The following is a 13,077-nucleotide window of genomic DNA, read 5'->3' as shown; positions in this document are numbered from 1 at the left end:
GAGCAGTGAAATTACTAGGTCCGTTTTCTACAGTACTATGTCCCTTTACACCATATCACTATAGTCACTTTTTCATTCCCTTCCTAGACTTCCTACAACTGAAATAACTCTAAGCCCACTCTGCACTGGCTAACMCCTTCATCAATACCCTTATCTCTCCTCCATGCCACTAATTACTGCTATAGTATGCTCAGCTTCCTTTTCCCATTCATTACCTGTTTGGCTGAGAAAGAGGAAGGGAAGCTGCCTTTTATTTTCCCAATGCTGGAGTTACACACATGTTAACTTGCTACCTTGTTTAGTTTTTTTTCCTTTCTCTAGGGAAGAGTGTGAAYGCAGTCACTCCACGGATTATGTAGTTCCCTGTATTTGGGCTATATTAGCAGAAGTGTAGCTAGTAGATTGAGGAAATTGATTCATCCTTTCTATTTGACATTTATGAGACCATATCTGGAGTTTTGTGTCCAGTCTTGGGCTCCCCAGTACAAGAAAGACACTGACATACTGGAGACAGTCCAGAGGAAGGTCACTGGAATGGTCTGGGCTGGAGCACACAATCTACAGARAGAAGTAATATAGTTGTGTTTGTTCAGCCTGAAGGAACAAAGGTGGCCTAACTGCCATTTTCCAAAACTTAGAGGAAGATTGTAGAGAAGACAGTGTCAGATTCTTCTCATGGGTGCAGAGTGAAAAGACAAGAGGCAGCAGGCACAAACTATAGTAAGACAAATTCTGATACAAGGAAAAAGGCTCTTCACAACATGGTTGATTAAGCATGGCAACAGATGTCCAGAGATGATGTAGACTCTTCTTTCTTGTTTACTAGACAAGCTTTGAGCAAATTGCTTTTACTTTGAGGTTAGCCCTGTTTAGAAGGAGAGATTAGACCACATAATGTCAAGAGATACCTTTAAATCTTAATTATTTTATGATCTTTTAACTTGCTTATTCTGAAATGTCTGCTTCTCAGTCAAATTTACTTAATWTTCACCAACATGTGATAAAAGTTATTTGATAGGGAGACAGGTATAAGGGGAGGAAGCAGACAGACAAACAGATGAGTGAACAAATGAAATAATATCGTAAGATTTCTTTCTCTGAAAGGAATGTCCTGATGTTTGGCAAAAGTGATACACAGTTATTCAACACAGTTCCTTGCTGAAGTTACTATGTACAATAAGAAATTCGGTTTAGGAGTAGGAGTTTCCTCCTGTGCCATACTGGATGCAGATGCAGTCTAATGCATATTATTACAGCCCAACCTCCCATCCAGGCATACAATAGCACTGAGTTATGAGTTATGTTACTTTTGTTTTGTGAGATGTATCTAGGAGATATCTTTACGAAACAAGGAAATACTTAGGCAATGGCAAACACTTACAAGTTGGAACGTGAAGGAATCTTCAGTGACAACAAATCAATGACACGAAAATGAGATAGGTAAACTTCTATAAAACATTCAAATGGGCAGGAACCAGTTTGGCTTGCCATGCTTACCAAAGCTATTTGAAATATGAGAGCTTCCCTAAGCTATTGTTTGGGGATTCAAAGAGTGTGAGAACAGACAGGAAAGGGGAAATGAATCTATGCAAATTTTATGTAGATCTCTTTTAGTAGAGTGTGACTGAAACTGTGGAGGAGGAGCATTGTATCAGGTCAGTTTAAAAGCCAGAAGACAGGCTGTCTGTTTGAGATCAGAATCTCTCCTCTTTCTTCTTCAAAGACAGAGATGTGGTCAAGGATTCTTCTGAGCATTATTTCCTTGCATTGGGTTGGCACAGTGTCTTCAGAACTGTAAGAGATCATGTATTTTGTGCTTTTATGATAAAATGCTTCACTATATTTCCCACCAGTTCATTTCTTTGAGGATGTTGCTATATAGTATCCTGGGCATTTAAGACCTAGATTCTGAAATATGTCTGAAATGAATGATGATGACATTGAAGCATGGTTTGGAATGATGATCTCCATCACAAAATTAGTATGAAATCTGATGTGAGTGCCAGAAGCCTAGAAATGTCCTACATGAAGTTTGAAATGCATAGGTAAAGTTGGGAGGAGGTTCAAGACTAGATTAGCAATAGTGCTGATGATCAGGATTGACATGCATTGGTGGTGAAGAGATCATGATGTATGAAGAGATGTTATAGTCCAGGAGTGGGTGCTGCCGGGAAGATATGCTGAATTATAATCCTATGATTATTTTTATAACTGCGGTGCTGTGACTGCTTATACAGATCTGTCAATGTGCCTGGCTTCATACAAACAGATTTCATATACGATTTTCGAAAATACGCAAACACTGGATCTTAAATCTCCTTCTCTAAAATTTAAGGAAAGCACTCTGTGAAAGTCAGAGAGCTTTAGGTTTCTCAGACACACATTTTACTCCTAGTCTCTGAATATTATAAAGTCTGAATCCAGCAAGTGAAAATAACAAGTAAGATACGAGCAAGCAAAGCTGTGGAGAAAAAAAAAGAGAAGAGATCAGATAATCAAAAGATCTAGTGATTCATGTTGCTTTACAGACCCAGCTCATCAGTTCTTTCATGTGTTATTTGGAAAGACCAGTCTGGGCAGCAGAGAAGGGGAGGCCAGTAACAGAAGCTTAGTCAAATATAGYAAACCTGGAGAAATGTTTTTGGAGAGCGAGTTTGGAGGAGGAAAACTGCCCTAATTATAGAAGGCAGCAAAACTAAGAAAGGCCAAAGGAAGAAAAAAAGGCAGGCAGCAACACAGTGAGAGGTATGGAAAAAAAAAATAGAGCACTCAGGTTGAATATGTCCTGAAATATTCTGCAAGATGAGATAGCTATGGCCGGATCATTTCTTGCATGTTTTACTGTTTGACTTATGATATGTCAATTCATATCTGGAGGGAAAGATGCCCAGAGAAAAAGATATTAAAAAAAAATATTGCTACAATTAATTAGTATTTTTGTCAATAATCTCAAAAAGAAGGAAAATAGAACTCCCTCTTACAAGAGATTCCAGAGGTTTACATACACATATACATACTTAAAGACCATGGGAGGATAAATGAATCTATGTTTTTCAGGAGGTTAGATACTTAGCAACTGAGGCTCTCTAAATGGCTGGAATGGAAAGATTCAATATCGTGCTGGATAAGACGCTATATAAAATGATGCCATTCTTTTAGCTCAGAAAAAAAATATGTGTGACAAAAAATATGTCATCCCTAATTTCTTAGCATGTTATGAAAATTCCATAGAAATAAATGGAAATCCTTCTACTATTTTCAGTAAGCTTTGGAACAGGTCCCACATCTTCCTTCAGATGTGTGGTATTTCTGCAGCATTTTCCTCTCTTGTTTTGCTCTAATGTTTTTGCATGATAGAACTCTGGTCTCTGGTCTGATCTTGCTTTCTTGCAGTCAATATGTGCTGCTGGTCCCTACAGTAGTGCGGAGTGATTCTCCACAGAGTGCTTGCGTGCAGTTCCACAACGTCAGTGAGCCTCTGTCCCTGAGCGTTCTCCTGGAATACAGCAGTACCCAGACGACTCTTTTTGAGGAATCTGTGACACAGAATGATTTCTTCAAGTGCAGAAAGTTCAAGGTATTTTCTATTTTAAGACTATTAAAGAGAGAGTAGAAACTTGAAATACCTTGGTGTGAAGCTCTCTTTGTCAACGAGGGCAAGAGAATGGAGAGAGTGGCTGTGGAATACGAAGCAAAAAGGTAAACTTCTGCAAAAACTCAGGAAGTGTGTGTTAGATCAGTGGACAGTGAGGTGGATTGAGAACTGGCTGAAAGACAGAGCTCAGAGGGTTGTCTTCTGTAGCGTGGAGTCCAGCTGGAGGCCTGTGGCTAGCAGAGTTCCCCAGGGCTCACTACTGGGTCCCATCCTATTCAACCTGTTCATCAATGACCTGGAGGAGGGGATGGAGTGCATCCTCAGCAAGTTTGCTGATGATACCAAGCTGGGAGGAGTGGCTGATACACCCGAGGGCTGTGCTGCCATTCAGAGAGACCTGGACAGGCAGGAGAGCTGGGTGGAGAGGAACCTGCTGATGTTCAACAAGCRCAAGTGCAGAGTCCTGCACCTAGGGAGAAATAACCCTAGGCACCAGTACAAGCTGGGGGCTGACCTGCTGGAGAGCAGCTCTGCAGAGAAGGACCTGRGAGTGCTGGTGGATGACAGGCTGGCCATGAGCCAGCAGTGTGCCCTTATTGCCAAGAAAGCCAATGGTCTGCTGGGGTGCATTAGGCAGAGTGTTGCCAGCAGGTCAAGGGAGGTGATCGTGCCTCTCTACTCAGCCCTGCTGAGGCCTCATCTCGAGTGCTGCATCCAGTTCTGGCCTCCCCAGTCCAAGAGAGCCATGGAGCTATTGGAAAGAGTCCAGCGTAGGGCTACAAGGATCATCAGAGGGCTGGAGCACCTGCCCTATGAGGAACGGCTGCAAGAGCTGGGCCTGTTTAAGCTGGGGAAGAGAAGACTGAGGGGGGATCTTATCAATGTGTATAAGTACCTGAAGGGAGGGTGTCAAGGGGACAGGGACAAACCCTTTTCAGTTGTCCCATGGGACAGGACAAGAGGCAATGGACAGAAACCGAACCACAGGAAGTTCCTCACTGAATGTGAGGAGGAATTTCTTCACTGTGAGAGTGAGAGAGCACTGGATCAGGTTGCCCAGAGAGCTTGTGGGGTCTCCTTCTCTGAAGATATTCAAGCCCACCTGGATGTAACCCTACGTAACATGGTCTAGGTGACCCTGTCTGAGCAGGCAGATTGGACTAGATGATCTCCAGAGGTCCCTTCCAACCTTACTCATTCTATGATTCTTTGAAAAGCAGACATTCCAGACAGAAAAAAAAAGACAGATGGCTTGAAGGGGAGAGCTGGAGAAAGACTTACCATCTCCATTCACAATGTGAACAGAAAAAAAGCTTTTGACTGCTATCACAGGTGCATGTGCCCTATGAGACTGTCATAATTGCCATGCTAGAGAATCCATCTGTAATATGCTTGTTCCCTTTACTGTGATTCTGCAGGATTAAGACAGATATCACAAACACATCTCAAGATCAGGTCTTCCAGTATTCAGCAGGAGAAATGCTTCAGAACTGGGCTACATGGCTGCGCAATCTGCATATAAGCAAATAGCTTTGTGAGATGAGGAAATGCTTAGGGCACAGGATAGTTTAGTGCTTTAGTACCTGGTGACAAATTGGGAGCTCCACACAACAGACTCTCAAAGTCTGTCACTAGCAAATATGGGATTTCTCATGACTTTGCACAAGCTCTTTATGATTCAATGGATACTCTGTATCCTACTTAAGAACCATGAGCATCAGAATACTTCAACATATCTCATTTGCCAACTTTATTATGTGAATTTTGTTTTTCTCTAGGTTCCTCCTGCTACTTCTGACCCTTTGGCTTTCATTACCTTCTCTGCCAAAGGCACCACGGTCAACTTGGCTGAGAGAAGATCCGTGGCAATTAAGAATATGGATAATATTGTCTTCATCCAGACAGACAAACCCATCTACAAACCAGAGCAAAAAGGTGGTTGGGGAGTTTGAGTCAGCTAGTGAACTGGGAAACTGAGTGCAAGGGTGGGTCTAGAATAAGAAGGACTTCTCTTGTGGTGGAAAAGCCCATGGACTGTGATGACTGTAAGCAATCCTTCAGCTAGTGTATATTTGTCATCTGAGGTTGGGCTCATCAAAGGGCAGTGAAAAATAGAACTGATTCGTAAAATTGCCACAAGTCAGCAGAATTCATATGTCTTTCCTGAGTTAATTTGCTCTACAGGACCATGAATTCTGAAAGGTTTACTGAGGCCAATCACATAAGGAACATTCTTAAGGAATACAAAAAATAACAGGTTAAGCTTTTAATCAATAAAATTCATATTAAAAATAATCATATCATTTCATGTCAACTGTTCCTTCTACTTAACTATAATCTAATTCATATATAGTCCCAATGGGTCAGTATGGAAGATATTTCAGGCAAAAAGGTTATTCTAGTTTTCCTTTTCACTAGCTAAAATAATATTCAAAACCTTTCCCGTTCTTCAGGGACTCTTTATGACTTCTGAATAGCCTGGACAAACTTTGTTTCATTTGTACGTTGATAGTGACATACCACTTCTCAAGTGAATTATTTTTCTTTCTTCTATCTCTTTTTTCAGTGATGTTTCGTGTGGTCTCTTTGGATAGCCAGTTCAGACCTGTTCAGGAGACAGTAAGTATGATGGATAATCAAGACTTTTCAAGCAACATCTTGGGGATCCTCTTCACTGAGACTCACTTTTAAAATGAAAAAAAAAAGGGTCTGGGATAGGCATCTTGATATTTTTGAAGGATTGTTTAACTCTGTAACTTCAGACTCCATCCCTTCTCTGCCTTTATAGAAGGCAAGGGTCTGAAAAAACTCCTGGAAAACACTTACAGATTTCAAATTTTGTAGTCACTTCACTTCTTCTGCCCTATATATGTAGAAGGAAATTGGACATTTTAGTAGAAAAAAAGAAATCTATAGATTATGCTTTGTTAAATTATCACTTCATTACATATGTGAATTTCAATTTGTTTTCTTGACCCAGTCTTCATAAAAAGGAGTTCACAGCCTTCTTTATTTTCTAGCATTTTTCAAGTTCCAAGTTAAGCTTTTAAGTTAATTTCTTGATATTTTGACTGTTTTTGTTCTTTCTCTTTTTTCCTCCTCCAGTATCCCCGGATCATCATTGAGGTAAGAGATGCACCATGTCATTAAAGAGCAAGTTGCTTTGGAAAGCAAATCCAGACTTACTGTGCTCATTTGCCTCTCCAAGACTATATTCCTCACTAGTCCTACTGTGAGATCAGGGTACCCAGAAGGAGTGAAATTTATTCCCACCACCACTTAGAATATATATCAAGCACTGAATATGGTCAAAAGCCATCTCAAGATGATACCAGCTCTGATGTGGAAGTATGGGACTTTCAGGCACCCGTCACTACCTGAAATGGGTTCATATCTAATATTAAAAAAGAAAATTTGCCATACTTGTAACAGGAAATTGAATCGTTTGTCTTAATGGGGATGTATTATTTTCAAGAATCACAGCTCAGCCAAATATCCATGAATCAGAAGATGTGGTTATTCCTCCTGCCTCTGCTACATCCGGTTGGGTGCAACTTTGGCTTTACCCCAGATTATCTGGAAGCTAGAATCAATTTATTTCAGTCAGACACTCTACCATCTGTAGATGCAGCATAGTAATAGGAAACAGCATTTTCCATGCATTCTATTACCTCAAGAGAAACTCTTCTGCACAGCTGTAGTGTGGGTCATTCTCAAGTAATTTAGACAAAGAGCAAAATCACAATATCAAATATGATTTTGGCTTATTATTTTATGTAGTATTTCCATAGGTATTTAATTTACAGCATTAAATCCAGACCTTTATATCCCTGATACTCTTTCTTGATGTAGTATCTCTCATTTACTTTTACAAGTATGCTTTTCCCACACTGCCATAACAAGGTGGATGTGCATACACTAGTGTATCTAGACACAGCTCTCCAGAGGGTGAACAGCAGAGGAAGGTTTGCCTAGAGCAAATGGACTTGAGGCTGAACAACGGCAGTGCCAAGTGTCAAACACGAGAGGGCTGGAGAGGAAGAAGTCAGTGGAACATTAGTCAATGGTGGCTTGGGGTTATTGCTGTGACTTTTGTCAAGATTTGAACAGGGTGTTCAGTGTAATCTTACTCTGGTAAAACTACAGCAAATTGGCTGGTGAGATAGCTTTATTCCTATATACACATAAGAAGAGTGTCTTTTTGAAATATCATGTTCTACTGAGGACAGGCTAAAAATGATTCAGTGTTTTACAGCATTTCATATTATCAGATCTCAAAGTACTTTACAAGGAAAGCCAGTATAATATTGCCATTTTACAGAAGGAGAAATTGAGTTAGAAAGATTTATGCTGGAATAGCTACAGATATTCAGCCTGAGTCCCAATCAGGCATTACTCCGGGATGATGCCAGATCATAAGGCAGTATAGAAAATTTCCAGTTAGCATAAAGTTAGGCTTATTCAACATATAAAGAAATCTGGAAAATTAATAGGAAATCAAAGTACACATCTCATCAGCCCAAATTCATGTCCTATAATGTACTAAGCCAGTGTTCCAGGATACAAAACTTAAAAGAAGGCAAGAACATAAGAAAGAGAGTAAAAAACATTTTGGTATTTCACTCTCTCCTGCTTTCCAGGATCCAGAGCAAAACCAGATCTTCCAGTGGTTGGAGGTAGCATCTAAGCATGGCATTGTCCAGCTCTCCTTCCCATTAATCCAGGAGCCAATTCTGGGATCCTATCACATCATTGTGGAGAAGAAGTCGGGTGAAAAAGAGTACCATTCTTTCACTGTGGAGGAATATGGTAAGAATGAGCTGTGAATTTCCTTGCAGTAGCAATAAGACTGGCTCTGCCTAAGTTAGAAAGGGGCATCTAGTGCAGTGAAGTGCTTTGAAATCTCCTGCCATATCTGAGAAAAAAAGTAAGACATAGAGAGTGATGGWTGGAAAAAGTGAAAGCAAGAAGGAAGTAAAGAAAGGATGGGAGAGGAAGCTTTTTTTTCTTTTTTTTTTTTTTGATATTAAATTGGGAGTCTAGTTTTTTAACAGGCTTGACACAAATTCACTATCTGACTTTGGAATCCACATCTTAGCACTTAGGCCTTAGTTTCTCCATGACAACTTTTCCTTAATAGTCCCCATGGAGGGTTTAGACAACTCCCCGGGGATTTCATTTATTTATTTTCTTCTGTTTTCTATCTTTTTTCCTTGATAAGGAGAGTAAAGCACCTTTCTTGCTTACACTCCAGAATTCTTTCCTACGTTCCTGTCTCCCAGGTACAGGTGAGTGAGAAAAAGGCCTGCTCTAGCTGTGATGTCACTATTGTTGGTGACCTGGAACAAAAGATAAGCTGAAAAGAGGGAATGACAGTGTGGTAGGATCTGTTTGATCTCACTTAATTTGTTGCCTTTCTCCTTTTGTGTGGTAGGGTTGTGTCATATATTCTCTTCTTCAGGGCTTTAAATAGTTTTAGATAACAGCATTATTCCCTCATTTCTCTTAAAGATAATGCACAGACTGATTAGTGATTAATCACTGTTATTGCCTTGGTTGTTGTTTTAGTATTAGTGTTAGTATTAGTATCAGTGTCAGTATTGCATTTTAAAGAAGATACTCATTAAAAGTAATGGTAATTTTTTCTCCAGCAATATCCTACAACTGACTTCTGCATTGAACCATTCCCTCCCCTCTTTTGGTGGAAATACCTTTGTCCATTGCTTTTCTTTTTGCTGCTAACTGCCATACAAACACACCTACCTGTGGTGTACAACTGCTGCTCGATCACATTCACCATGTGTTTTCAGTGTTGCCAAAGTTTGAAGTGATAACCAGTGTGCCAAAGAGGATCTCTTTCTTTGATGAAGAATTGAAGGTGAACATTTGTGCCTTGTAAGTACTCAGAGCTGAGAACAACACATATGTCACAAGAAAGGTGGGTTGAAAGATAGTGTGCCATGCCAAGAAACAGGAACTCTGCTACTGATTCAATACATGGACTAGAGTAATTCCTTTAACTGCTTCCACGACAGGAAATATGATGGTAACTCTCCACCTGTTACATAGCACAGTTAGAAGTGAGAGGGTTTGTATTTTCCCAACAGTTTAAAAGTATCAAGCTGTACACACCCACTAGCTGTTGTTTTATTACTACAGAAAAGGAGAGAAATAGTATAGCAGGTGAGTCTAACATTAAGATCACTAGCTATGGCAATGTCAAAGGACAGCATGGGGTGAGTCTGAGCACCAGTGGATTAATAAGGGTATTCTTGCAATGCATCCTGCTTTACATAAAGCACTAACATGAAAAAGCAAACAATGGAGAATGAAATTCTAGCCCTGAGCCCAACATTATCTTCCAGCTCCAGATTTTAAGGAACAGCTACACCACAGGCAATAGTACAGCAGGCTTTTTTTGACAAGACTCCAGAAGCAGTGTAAAAATAGTTGAAGGGAATTCATCAAGGGCTAACTGGTTCTGATACTTAGCTGCTCTTCTGTCTGTACTCTGGGCACTCTTGAGAGGTTTAGATTCTGCATTGCTCTGCAACCTTGACAGATTTCATGATAAATTCACCTGACCGAGTTCTTATTTCTCCTTCTCTCCTAGRTACACTTATGGCCAGCCTGTGCAAGGGAATGTCCAGATCAGTGTGTGTCAGAGGCACTTCTATAGTGCACGATGTGAGCAAAACCAGAAAAAAAGCTGTGAGACTGTCATTGCACTGGTATGATACAGAGCAAGACCTTTCTTCTTAGTGAGCTTTATTACCTAACATGTAACAGAGTGTTTTGAGGCCTCATTTATTTCTTGGGGAACAGCAGAGAGACAATCCTAGGCATGTGTTTTCTCAGTGTCTCATAGGCAATGCTGAAAGACAATGAGGGGAGATTTTCCCAATGACCTCATTTGGAGACTTTGTTTTTATGCACCTCCCCTTCAACAAGGCGTGTGATAGGAGGGAAATCATTCATTAGAAACTGAAWATCTGTCTCAAAAAATGAGTAAAAGACAGGAAAGTTTATGAAGCTGTGAATTTATATTTCCTAAAACTTTTGAGCCATGTTCTTACTGAGGATAGTCAGCATGCCTCTGCTGGGAGTGTTTGAGGTCACTTAACTATAAACTAACGATGAATTTTTCCACTTGATCAAGCTCAAMGTTCCTTGAAGAATAGAGCTTTGCTGAGAGAGCTCAGCTATCAAGTAAGATGTATTTGAAAAGGGACCTCAGGGCAGAAAGGACTATGCAAAATGAGGAGAGGGGACTCCAGCTGCAAGAGTAGATGATAATGAAACAATGAAATGGGAGGGGAGAAGAGAATGAGAGGTGTGAGGTAAGAGGGAAGTGAATAAAAAGTCAGAGCTGAAAGAAATGTAACCAGGGGCATGCAGGTTTTCAGACACCCAGCAATATAGGTCGAGAAGCAGTTGTCCAAACCTTGAGAAAAAATCATCTTTCTTCTTTGTGCTCTTTTTCAGTTGGGCAGAGATGGCTGCCTCAGCAGTGTCATTTCCACCAAAACATTCCATCTCTACCGCAGCTATGCCAGAATGTTTGCTAGTCTCAGCGTAGAAACCACTGTCACTGAAAATGGGACAGGTAACATCAAGTGGAGGTTGAGAAACAGCTGAGTGAAGCTAATAGGTGGCACTTTCTGAAAGGAATCTCTGGGATCCTAGCTCGTGCAACAAAAAACAATCAAGCTCGTTCCTCAGAGCACAGCAGAGCATAACTGCTGTATAGATTTTCAAAAGAAAGAGTTTTCTTCCCATGTCTAATTCTTGTTTCCTCTCCGTTACACTGGATGTGTCTCACAGGTATTCAGATGAAAGACTCTGACTATGTTCCAGTTGTTCAAGAAAATGACAGAGTGATGTTCAAGAACATGGATCGCTACTACAAGAGGGGAATTCCTTACTTTGGTCAGGTAGGTGACTGAGAGGGCACACCCAGAGCGAAATCTTCATGAAGATTCATATGATCTCTATGTTGCCCTTTTATGGCCGTCCTCTAATTCTGTTCTGACAACTTCCCTTGACAATGTTACCTGACAGTGACCGCTGTATAATTTTCTTATTATGTGAAATGTTCTTAGAGAAAATAAGAAAATTGTATCATATAACCTATAGTGTTGAGTGCAGCCATGATTATAGAATGGCTAAGAGGTAGAAAAATGAAAGGTCATATGAGTGGAGAAGACAAATCTGTAAGGAACTACTTCAGCAACAGCTGTGCTTAAACCAAAGGCAGAATTTACCCTACGTAGCATCAAACAGTTCTGTGGCTGTTTGCATAAACCACTGCAGGTATGGAACACATTTCAAATTCTTCTCAGCCTGCACACCCAGAACAAGCCTAGGCATAGCAAGAAAGATGAGCCCTGCAATGTTGTCCTGATAAGCCGTGGGTGTGCGTGGAGGCCAAGGAGCTGGGAGGTACTGCAGAGCCCCACAGTTTTTCTGTAGTCATGGAGTAATACAATGTCTTCAGGTTTGTGAATCAGCACGCTCCAAAGAGTATGTGSTCTAGAGTCCCTCTGTCTCTATTTGTTCAGGAAGGGAAAATATAAGGCATGAATTTAAACTATCATGTCACTGTTGTGATGTCCCACTGAGCTAACAGTCATTAAAAGATCACAGAAGACTTCTCGTAAGAAGAATCTTCTATACTATATCATACATATAAACTATTCCTTCTCCCTCTGTGATATAAGGTTTGTTTCTGCTCTGAAAAGAATTGCCTTTCTTTATCTGTCACAGAGTTCATGCTCCTTCAAAATCTCAAGGCACATGTGACTAATAAATTTCGCTATACATTTCCACTCGTTGTAGTTGTCCTCCTGTGGTTAGCATCTTTTTTTTTTTTCTCCCTTTTTTTTTTTTTTTTTTTAATACCTTGGGTATTTGTTTTCAGGTCATTGTGACAAATGTGGATGGCATGCCGATTGCCAATAGGATTGTACTGCTGGAGCTCAATGACGAATATATTGCAAATTATACCACAGATGAAAACGGCACTGCTGCCTTTTCCATTGACACATSCAACTTCTTTGATCCCAGTTTTAAGCTGAGAGTAAGTAAATGTAGGGCCCAATTTAATTCCTGAAAGAATACTTCATTTGAGAGAGGGATTAGAAGCAAGTGGGTGGGTACTGGCAGGATTATTTTAGGAAAGGAAAACAAACAATCATTTCTTCAACACCTGCAGCCTGTGTGAATCTAATATGAGGAAATATCAGTGCTTGATGAATGGCAGACTGCACCAAAGCATGTTTGGGCTGTAGGGATTTTCCATACTCTTACTTTCTGCTTAGCTCAGAAGCCCTTTCTGCAGCCATCTTCCTTCTCTTCATTCTCTGTGATGCAGGACATTGTTTACAGGCTGCTTGGCCTTCCTCACCCAACCTGGGTGCCTGTCAACCTCTTTTCCTGATGCTGCCTGCTTCCTGCATTTCTGCTGGCACAGATTCACATCT

The 13,077-nt window shown here is 40.5% G+C and overlaps 1 protein-coding gene across 3 annotated transcripts in view; it reads left to right on the top strand.

Annotated features, from left to right (window-relative positions):
• Positions 1 to 1,654: 1,654 nt before the first annotated feature.
• The window catches only part of LOC146599315 (ovostatin-like), a 35,570-nt gene continuing 24,147 nt past the window's right edge, over positions 1,655 to 13,077 (top strand). For 2 of the 3 annotated variants that reach the window (XM_085298877.1, XM_085298876.1), the window contains exons 1-11: positions 1,730 to 1,794; positions 3,394 to 3,577; positions 5,374 to 5,530; positions 6,162 to 6,214; positions 6,701 to 6,721; positions 8,236 to 8,404; positions 9,406 to 9,490; positions 10,209 to 10,326; positions 11,081 to 11,201; positions 11,420 to 11,529; positions 12,516 to 12,674. In XM_085298877.1, coding sequence (XP_085155003.1) covers positions 1,730 to 1,794; positions 3,394 to 3,577; positions 5,374 to 5,530; positions 6,162 to 6,214; positions 6,701 to 6,721; positions 8,236 to 8,404; positions 9,406 to 9,490; positions 10,209 to 10,326; positions 11,081 to 11,201; positions 11,420 to 11,529; positions 12,516 to 12,674 — 1,242 coding nt within the window. Of the gene's footprint in view, positions 1,795 to 3,393; positions 3,578 to 5,373; positions 5,531 to 6,161; positions 6,215 to 6,700; positions 6,722 to 8,235; positions 8,405 to 9,405; positions 9,491 to 10,208; positions 10,327 to 11,080; positions 11,202 to 11,419; positions 11,530 to 12,515; positions 12,675 to 13,077 lie in introns of all 3 variants that reach the window. The other variant, XM_085298878.1, reaches the window with a different exon arrangement.

Source organism: Rhea americana, unplaced genomic scaffold (genome assembly GCF_003343005.1).
Source record: "Rhea americana isolate MKP2758 unplaced genomic scaffold, rheAme1 scaffold_142, whole genome shotgun sequence".
NCBI classification, from domain to species: domain Eukaryota; kingdom Metazoa; phylum Chordata; class Aves; order Rheiformes; family Rheidae; genus Rhea; species Rhea americana.
Note: the sequence above shows the minus strand (reverse complement) of the source record. Positions and strands in the feature narration are given on the sequence as shown.